At 41.4% G+C, this 10,537-nt stretch overlaps 1 protein-coding gene across 1 annotated transcript in view; it reads left to right on the forward strand.

Moving 5' to 3' along the window:
* MCM6 (minichromosome maintenance complex component 6) overlaps window positions 1-9,470 on the forward strand; it is a 29,278-nt gene extending 19,808 nt beyond the window's left edge. Inside the window, exons 14-17 of the mRNA XM_030579713.1 lie at window positions 136-271; window positions 558-725; window positions 3,997-4,136; window positions 8,934-9,470. Of these exons, the coding sequence (XP_030435573.1) occupies window positions 136-271; window positions 558-725; window positions 3,997-4,136; window positions 8,934-9,047 (558 nt within the window). The 3' untranslated portion in view covers window positions 9,048-9,470. The remainder of the gene's footprint in view (window positions 1-135; window positions 272-557; window positions 726-3,996; window positions 4,137-8,933) is intronic.
* The last annotated feature ends 1,067 nt before the right edge of the window (window positions 9,471-10,537 follow it).

The raw sequence follows: 10,537 nt of genomic DNA on the forward strand, positions 1-10,537 counted from the left end.
TGATGTAGGATTAGTAAGATGTGACTATGGAGGCTCTGCAATGCCATTCTTTGTGATTCTAACCTGAGAAGTAACTATCTGAAGTACAATTCTTAGGTTCTGAACACATGAATATGTTTTGCAAATCTCTCCTAGGTTCATCCAAAACATGTGAAGGAAGCATTCAGGTTATTAAACAAATCTATCATCAGAGTTGAGACTCCAGATGTCAATTTAGACCAAGATGACGAACAGCAAATGGAGGATCAGGAGGCTGAAGATGGAGTCAATGGTAAGTCACTTGCTGACAGTTTCTGGCTTTGCTTGTGAATGGGAGGGGGGACCTTCCAATGTTTAGTGCTTAATTGTTTGACAGAGTGCATCTGTTCTCTTGTTTCCTGCTTCAACCTCTGTCCCTACTTTCTCATGCTCCAGGGCTTGAGTAGGGGATTGTACTTAACTCTGGCACTATCTTGCTGTGATCTTGGGAAAGTCAGACTGCTTCAGCTGCCAGATCAGCATAACGATGCTAATTACCTGAAGTTTAAACTTTTTATTCATAAAAATTGTTGATACAGGCGGTGCAGATGCTCCAGCAGATGTCAATGGCCTTGTGAATGGGACCAGTGACCACTCTGAGGATACAAACAAAGATGCAGCCCCCAAGGCTTCCCTGAAACTTGGCTTCTCTGAATACCGCCGAATCTCTAACCTCATTGTGCTGCACCTCAGGAAAGCAGAAGAAGGTAAGAACTAATTTAAAAACTGTAAAGTGAATGGGCTACATCATCACAGATGCTCTTTGGTTATATTGTAGTGCAGGGCTACAACTCTGATCTGGCATTTGTCAGCAACAACATAGCTGGTTCGTGTAACAAACTTAGTTTGGGTCCGATTCCACATTCGCAGCATTGGCCCATTGCCATTCAGATCAATGAAGCCATAATGCCAAATTCAGTATCATTCCTGCATGACTTTAATTTTAAGACAGCGGAATGAAAGGGCTTCCCCAGTGACCTCAATGCTCTTTATAAGAAAGATTGAACCAATACTAGAAAATTACAAACAGTTTATCAATGCGGTATGTATTGTGTGTCGACACATACTTCATGAGACTGCAGAACAAATTATTTGCCAGGACTAACATCTGAGTGATCGGATTGGTACACAAAATAAAAGCAGAAGTTCAAAGCACTCATTCACAGAGGATATCATCGCAACTGGCAAAGAACTGGTCTCTGTATTAAAGGAGGAAAAACAGCAATAAAGGCAGAAACTCATTGAGAGTATGGACATGACCCACAGCAGAAAGAAAGCATAACCACCCAAGGAAGGCAAAGCGACATCTCCTAGAAAATGGTAGGGCACTGAACAAACAACCTAAGATGCCAGCTTAAGTGGCAAGAAGAGCAGGAGACTTTTATATACTGAATTAACCTCCAGAATTAACGCCCTTAAGAATGGCAAAGCTGCTGGTCTAGTCAGTGTTCATACTGAACAAATCAAACCATTTGGACCAGCAATAAAGAACTGGTTAATTAAGTTGCTCAGATACATACAAAGAATCCAAGATCTGGCAGCAAGCATGTGTTGAGGCACTCCTGAAGCTGTGGAAGAACACAGTGGAGCTGAAGAACTTGCAGACCTATATCACTACTGTGTCATCTCCACAAACTGTAAGAGCATCTCATCCTACACCACCTATCACAACTTGTTGAAAAGGACCTAATCCTAGAGCAAACTGGATTCCGCCCAGGCAAGTCATGAACCTGTCAAATGCTGAACATCACTAGATACATTGAAGATGGCTTTGAAAATGGTATAATAGAGTCAACAAATACAGCACCTGCCAGAAGCATATGACACAGTAAATCACTGAAGGCTCCTCACTAAAATATACATCATGAAAGGTCACCAACTTGTACAACTGATAGTGTCTACTAGAGAACCGATGTTTTTACTTCAAATAACACGGGAAGTGGAGCCTATGGTGGCAACAGAAAAACTGCCTACCAAAACGGAGCATACTCTCCTCAATACTTCTCAGTCTCTATGTGAATGATCAACTCAGAGCTGGTGCTTGGCGTAAGCAGACTGAGCAATTGCTTAGGGCCCAAGCAGCTCAAGGACTATTAGCTTTTTATTATGTGTTGTGTGGGGCAAAAATGCATCTGCTTAAGACCCCCAATGGGCTAGCACCACCTCCGGATCAACTGGCAAAAGAAGTTTTATCTTCTGATGACCTAGGTGTCTCTGCTCAAGCCACGGCTCTTGCCCAGATCAAAGCTACATGGACATCAGCACCGTCAGGGCTCTGTCTGTCACATAGAGAATGAAGTGCATGCCAGCACAGCCAAAATGCAAGTCCTTCTCTTCCATTTTTGGAATTGTGAGGCCAATAGAGAACTCAGCATCATCGGGAATGGGATATCATTTGCCCACTGCTGGAATCCTGTCTACTGTGGAGTGTTGCCAGGCCGCATTCTCTCCTTCAGGGCACAGGTGGAGAAGACGATAAAAGGCAAAATTAGCACCTAGAGCAATATGCTCAGAAAACTTGCTAATTGCGGGGATCTCCATTTTGAATCCTAAGAGCCACTGCACTTGCCCGTCACTATTTGACAGCTGAATACATATGTCCAGTGTGGGAAAGATGGGCTTACACAAAGCAGCTGGAACCTGTACTGATTGACAGCTGCCGCAGGTGTCTAAAACCAACAGACATGAACAAGCCTTTATGTGCTTGCTGGAGTTGCTCCACCAGATATCAGGAGTGTGGTCACAAGCAAAATTGAATGATTATGACAGGCTGAAGATACCAGACGTCCGCTACATGGTGACACGTGGCCTCCCTAGCAGCAACAGAACTGCTTAAAAAATCAGCAACAGCTACATAACTGGAAATGTAGCACACACTGCTCAAAATACTCAACAAAGATGTCAAAATACACATTGATGTTGCCGAATGCCTTCCTGCAGGTACCGAGAGAGATTGATAGACCTGGAGATGTTTAAATAGCCTCCAAGCAAGAGGTGGAAGGTCAATATGCGGAAGTGGGGCTATGCTAATAACTCGGACACGTGTGACTCCAGTGAAACACACACCATCTGTTGGTCTGCCAGCTTTTGGAGGAATCATGGAAGATCTCACAAGGGCTACAGACCAAGCCATATTATGTGCCCAATGCTGTGGAAACCTATGATTGTGGTATAAAGACACAAGAAGAATATCCTCTCGGACTGTACAACCCATTCAGAAACCAAATTCAGACAAATCCCATGAGCAAACTTTTCTTAAATTAGACTTTGGGTTCATTAGCACCCAGTCAGCTAAACCAAAAAATGTTGGTTTGAAAGTTGGGAGAAGGCTGCATGGTTTGTCTTAATGAATTGGGTTGGGGGCCCTTTTTCACAGCACCATCGATCCACAATATGTCAGCTGAAATGAAGTCACTGCTAGGGTGAAACATGCAGCTGTTTGACAGTAATATAGCAATCCTACAGAAAAAATTAAGATTGGAAGTAAAGATTGCAATATCCAGTTAAAGCTGCAAAAGTGGTTTTAGGTAGACAGAATGTGCAGTTATTACAAAAGACACTAGTGTCTTCCTGTTTGGGCAGAACAATAATGCTTTACTTGGAGGAAACTAGACAGCGCTGCTTGCCACTGCTTCTTACCTTTTGAATCTTCTGCCTGGTGTTTTTTCCAAACCGCATATTTAGTTTGTGAGCTGCATGGATGGATAGAAATGAGAGCTTCAGTTCTCAGTCTAAGTGTGACTCCAATGTGATTGTGACATGTCATCTGTCATCAGACACCTCCATTTCTTGGGAAATTAAAACTCCTTGATACAAATAATCTGACAGGTTATTTTGGGCTTCTCTTTTCAATATGTAAATGTTATACTAAGTCTTCTCTTTGACAGTTTGATTATTATCCTCCTGCTGCTGTATGTTTGTGCAATCTGGGGATTGGCATTGTAACTAGAATAATCTAGGTTTCTTTTTTCCTTGCAGAAGAGGATGATTCCTCATTAAAGAAGAGTGATCTTATTAATTGGTACTTAAAGGAAATTGAATCAGAAATAGAGTCTGAAGAAGAGCTTATAAATAGAAAGAAGATCATAGAGAGAGTCATTCATCGACTTACACACTATGTATGTATGCAGTTGTATGGATATTTAAAAGGGTTTTTAGCTTGTAAATGTTTTTTTGATGCATTTGACAAGTTAGGAACATACAGTATGTCTGTGCGCAGGCACCAATAATTGGCGCTGTATAAACACCTAGATATCTTTCTCTTAAAACTCTGGTCATGGAAGGAATGTCAGAATTACAGGCTGAAAAAGGGGTGAGTGGATGTGAGTGAGCTTCAGGCGTTACATACTTTCCTTTTCCAAGTATTAGTAGATTTCCTTTGTCCTGCTGAATTGCAAACAAGAAGTGGTTAATAGCAGGCTGTGATACTCCCTGAAGCTTTTCATGGACTCCAGTTTCTAGGGTTTCTATTTTTCTTGTAGTGACTTGCAGGCATTCAGTAAATAACGTGAGCCTCCCAAGGAATGGAACTTTCCCCTTTCTTTTGCCCATGTAGCTGAAATATTCTTGTGATCAGGGTTCTGGGGCAGGCCACACTGAGATTGCTTGGTTAGAACGAACTGCAAAGAATGGGGCTGATAATCCCCCAAACTGGCGGTAATTCTGATACTTAGATTCATCAAGCCAGCAACAAAATAGCTTCCCCAATACCTTACTGGTTTACCCAGAAGTACGGTTGTCTTAAAGCAACCCAGCCTTGAGCTCCTACCCAGACAGCCAAGTCAAGTACAGGATTACTGAAAATCTTATTCATCATATAAAAAGTTGTACCAGTCCCAAAGGACCAGACACATTACCCACCAGGTCAATGAATATTTCAGATCTTAACAAGAATTGGCTATAAGTGTGTCTTTGGGTAACTAAACTAAAGTTTATTAAAAAAGGAGAGAGTGAGTATTGGTTAAAATATCATTATGCATACAGACATAAATAGAGTCCTTAGGTCAATTTCATAGTAGAGATGGTGAGCTTTAGAGTTGCAAAGAGTTTTCAGAATTAGTTTCATAGGTTAGAGTCCAGTGTCCAATATCGGGGTGACCCACTCTGGAACTGGGGACCTCAGTCTTATGACTCATACATCCCCTTATGAAGCTTTAACAGATCTGAGATAACAGGATCAGGGACCAAGAGCTCTTCTTATAGTGCTCTGGCAGGCCATCAATAGCCTCTTGACAGCAAGCATTCCTTGGGTGAATAACAGTGGCTTTACAGTAACCTATTTCCTATGTATACACAGGTAACTAGTTGCATTCATCAACATAAGGTAATTATCCATTAAGCAGTTGAGAAACAATTTACTACCATCTTCAATGAGAAATCTAGTCAATTATGTTCTTACACCCAAGTTCTATCTAAATGTTAATATTTCCCTTTTGATCTCTGAATCAATAGATATAGTAACAGACAGTATGGGTTTGCATTTCAGAGCTCTAGTCTGTGGCTGTGTTGGCTATTTATAAGGAATAGCCCCAGTTACCATTTATATACTTTGCTAATATGTCTTTTTAAAGGTTAAATTTAGGTCATTTAACTTGCTAGTTGCTTTCTGGCTCAATGTCACAGTCCTCACTCCTGAGTTTAGGTCTCTGTCCCTGTGGCGTAATTCACTCTCTGGAAATTTAGATTCTGTCTATCTTTTCTCTCTGTATTAAAATGACAGCTGCCAGAGGGAAGCTGAGAAGTCAGTTTTAATCAAAAGCCTAATTAGAAAGTACTCTTTGGTCTATACTTGGCAAGAAATGCTGCTTCTCATTATGGCAATGTTTGGGGCAGGCAAGTCTACTACTTAAAACAGTGTACAAATGTTGCTAAATTGGCTTGCTATGTAAATTCTGCAGTGCCAAGAGTTACTGTTTTTAGGGTTTATCTACCTTGGGAGGGTACCTATTCCTGACTAAATAGATTAAAGCTAATTTGGTACAAGGCACTCTTATTCTGGAGTACAGGGACGTAACCTCCTTGCAGCTCAAGTGCCACCCAGCTCAATCTCCAGCAAGAAATGGGTTGACTGTTCAGTCTCTGTCATTGGCAGTCTTATTGTGCCAACTGAAGTTTTTGGTGACTATGTGATTGCCAACCATGTAGGGGCATTCAGTTTGTTGGTCTTCCATGCTAATAATATATCTGTACCAAGAAAGCTGTCAAAACTGAACCAGGGCTGATGAAAGTAGTTGCTGGGTTTGGCTATGAATATCCTCATTGCTGATTTTGTCCTGCCACTTGATATGGAGCAACTGACCAAGACTATGAGAAAAGACAACATCGGTCCAGTGCTCTTCAGCCTTCCCTTTAGTGTCCTTTCCTAGTTTCGCTGCCATACAAAAGAGTTGGTATAACTGTAGGTCTGTAGATAACACCGCTTTGCAGAAACCTTGTTGTCACAATGTCTCCATAGAGGCCGTTTTAAGGCCTGGAATATGGCAGCAACTGCTGCTCTATGAGCATCCACATCTTGTGAATATCTTCCATGTGGTCCGTGATGCTTCCTGAGTATTTGACAGTTGCCACCTACTCCAATATCATGACTGGGCAGGTTAGTAGTGAGCTAGTTGTAATCAGGAGCTGGACGCTGATAATGGCCAGGGACTTGGTTTTGTCCATATTAATAACAAGGCCAGTGCGTGTTGCTTTGTGCCCAGCCAGATCAGCCATCCTCTGCAGCGATTCACCAAACCGACCCAACAAAGCAATGTCATCAACGTATTCAGTGTTTTGAAAACAAAATGGTATTCATCCTAATGTCACCAACAGCTGCCTTTTCATGAGCTGAACATGCCTGGAGGTGGTCAGCTGCCTTTTGAGCAGCTGACCACCTACAACAACCTGGTCAATTATCCTTGTAGCTGAAATGGAAGAATCATCTGCTACACATCCTTTCTGTAGTGGGGGGCCCAAAATTGGCCTCAATATTCCAACTTGAGTAGGCCTATCCACATTGGTTTTAATCTAGATATCACATCTTAAAAATAGTGAAAATGTGGTGGCACAGGTTTCAATGTCTTATTGACACCCAAATGGTTCATCAGCAGAGTTGGAACCCTTAATTTTTCCACCCTGACCTCAGCTATTTCAGCTAATGGAATAACTGATAACAAGAATAGGTTGTCATCTTCTGCCTGGAGCAGCATTAGAAAGGGATGAGACACACACTTTGCCAGTGGCTTTCACAGTGATTTGCCAGCGCCAGAGAAATGGTGAGACAATCTGGAATCTTGGGTTTTGTTCCAGGCTCTGGAGGGAAGTATGCTCTAGTCAACACAGACTCTACTGCCCCATTCCCTCCAACCTGTCCAGTATATTCCTCACCCGTGATTCTTTGTACCAGTTCTATTCTCCCCATTTACCCAGTCTAAATCTGCCTACCCAGTTCGGTTCTCCTCTGACTCATCAGATCTTTCTCCCCTAACTCCAGCTCCTCACGGACCACCAGCTCAGTTTTTCTCTCACCTTATCTTCCAGCCCACCCCTAGTCCCACCAGACTCCTTGTTGTGATTTGCTCCTTTCCCTGTTCCAGCTCTGGTTCTTGTCTCCTCTGCATTTGAGTCAGTTGACTTTTTCCTCCATACTGCCTGAGCACCAGGAATGGGGGCCTTGAATTTACAGGAAAGGCAGACTCCTTGCCCTCAGTTCCACTGCCTGGCTCCACCTCCGCTTAGAGCAGCCATTACAGGGAAAGTTCTGTTTTGACCCTGTGGCCCCGGACCGGATGGAGCATGCTCAGTTGCTCTGTGAGGATGGCGCACGTGCAGTCTGGGCACATGTATGAGCTGTCCTCAGCAGATGGAAACTTTGGAGACTTTAAAATCTGCTAAAATCTAAGTCTTTACTGAGCATGTATGAACTGTGAGTTTACCTCCCCACTTCCACCCCCAAAAATTATAATTTGGTCAAATTTGGGCAGATTTTCCCAGGGACAGCAAATCACACAACCCAAATTTCAAGTCCCTACTCCAAAGTATGAGGACACAAGAACTGTTCAAAGAAAAGGTTGCCAAAATGTTTTTACATTGTTTTATTAATGTATTTTGCCCCTTAATCTCATTCTTGGGAATAGTTGAACCATTTTGGCTGAAATTTTCAGAATAAAAATTCATCTGAGACATGCAGGCATGGAAAATCTCAGCTTAGATGGCTAAGGCTTGGTAGTGTTATAAACAATTTAAAACATTCCTATAAGGGTAAGTGTTGAGCAACTTTAACAATAGGTGGTGCTATCTGCCCTGCCTGTAAGAAGGGTCAGCTGCTCCAAGAGGCAAAACACAGGGAAAAACTACCAGAAGAAGAGAGCCTGTGGAATCTTTCTCTGCAGGGAAGAATTGAAGCAGACAGCATGTACAATGGAAGAGTGGGGAGAGGTAATGAAGTCTGGGGGTAATGAAGTCTGGGTAGCATGAGGACTAGGTGAAATAAGGATGGGCATGCAGGATTAAAGGGGTAAAAGTAGCAGTGAACCACATCCTTGGGAGGAAGGCTGATCTGGTTGTTAGAGCACTAGGCTGTGGGAGACTTGGATTTAATTCCCTGCTCCACCACAGTCATTCTCTGGCTCTTGGCAAGTTGCCTAGACCCAGATCCCCAAAAGTATTTAGGCATCAGACACCTGTTGAAATCTGTGTCTCAGTTACTCCATCTGTACTTGGATATCATAGCAAAGGGGGTCCCATATAAGTACTTACGATAGAAACATGCGAAAGGGAGGTGAGGGGAAAAGATGAAGTAAAGTGCAAAAGGGAGTTGACTTTTCTTTAAAAAAGAACAAACACTTACTGCATTAGAATTATATTTGAAAAATAACTGTGTTCAGTATTAAGGCTGTAAGCCTTTGTGTGAGTAAGGATTTTTGTGTCTGTTTCAGGACCACATTCTAATAGAACTCACCCAAACTGGACTAAAAGGCTCCACAGAAGGAGAGAGCTTTGATGAAGACCCATACCTGGTAGTTAACCCCAACTATCAGCTGGAAGACTAGGGGTTGTAACATACCATAGTAGGACTTAATTTGTTAATTGCATGTTGGAAATGCATTCTTTGTACATTGTTGCAATACTCACTGAATGGCTAAATTCTTAAATTTGTATGAACACTTTGTTGTAGTGTGGAGCAGTACTCTTAGTAATACATGATTATTCATAGATATTCAGCATTCCTGGAACGTGGTTTTATATAAGTGATAAATTATATAATGTTTCTGTGGCGTTTTTTTTAATGGTCCTCTTCCAAACAAGGCAAGGTAAGGCAACATGAAATCTTCAGCATGGAGCAATCCAGATGCTTTTTTAACAGTGGGGAAATTTGCACCATTCTTCTCTAGTATCTGTTAGTGAGATTTTATGATGTAGATTTTTACAATTCTGTTTTTTCCTATTAAATAAATAAAAAATTGTTAAATGTCTGAGAGTGTCTTGGGGGATGGCTTTGTTCTGAGACTGGGTGCTGTTTCACTTATGAACTTTCCTCTTGCTCTGCAAGCTGAAAATAATATAAATACTTGTATTTCAGACAAGCTTTTACCTTCACTGTCTAGCTGATGCTATTTGTAGAGGGTTTCTTTAAACCTTTCAATATCAGGTGATTAGAAAATCTGACTTTCACTTTATTTTAAGATATACTTTTTTTGTTGCATGTTTAAAGTAAAACAGTCAAAACAGAGACAGGTCCAAAATATGATGATGCCTGATGAGGGCAGGTAGTCTTGTCTTTGGTATACTTCCTGGTTTGTGAACTGGCAGAAAAGTGCAGCCACACGACAAACGTGGATTCTTAGGGTGTGGACTTTGGTGAATTAGTAACTAGATTTTTAACCTTCAGTCCTTCAATCAAATCTTAGGTTATTTTGCAGGTGAAGTTGTGCAATGAGAACTTCCTGACGTATGCTAAAAAAGGGAAAGAAAATCACAAATATGAGCAAGTGGTAATTTTTACTCTTCTTGTTTAGCTTTGTCTTCAAGAGAAGTAAAGATACAATCACAATGAGCCAGACAGTGTAGGCACCTAAAGATCTCTTGTGGCTGATAGAAAATACTAAACACTTTTTTTTTTTTTTTTCTTCAGTGATTGTCCACACAGATTCCATTCTTGGTGTGGGGGGGGGCACGCTATATGTGAAATTATTTTCTTTTGAATAGCAGTGGCCATTGGGACTGTGCTCATGTCCTAGGCCTGTGGTCCTCAACCTTTCCAGACTGCTATACCCCTTGTAGAAGTCTGATTTTGTCTTACATACCACCAAGTTTCATCTCTCTTAAAAACTACTTGCTTCTAAAATCAGACATAAAAATCTAAAAGTGTCACTGCACACTATTACTGAAAAAATGCTTATGCTCTCATTTTTGCCATATAGTTATAAAACAAATGAATTGGCATATAACTATTGTATTTACATTTCAGCGTATATAGTACATAGAGCAGTATAAACAAATCATTGTATGAAATTTTAATTGGTACTGACTTCGCTAGTGC

This window comes from Gopherus evgoodei, chromosome 11 (assembly GCF_007399415.2).
Source record: "Gopherus evgoodei ecotype Sinaloan lineage chromosome 11, rGopEvg1_v1.p, whole genome shotgun sequence".
NCBI classification, from domain to species: Eukaryota; Metazoa; Chordata; order Testudines; family Testudinidae; genus Gopherus; species Gopherus evgoodei.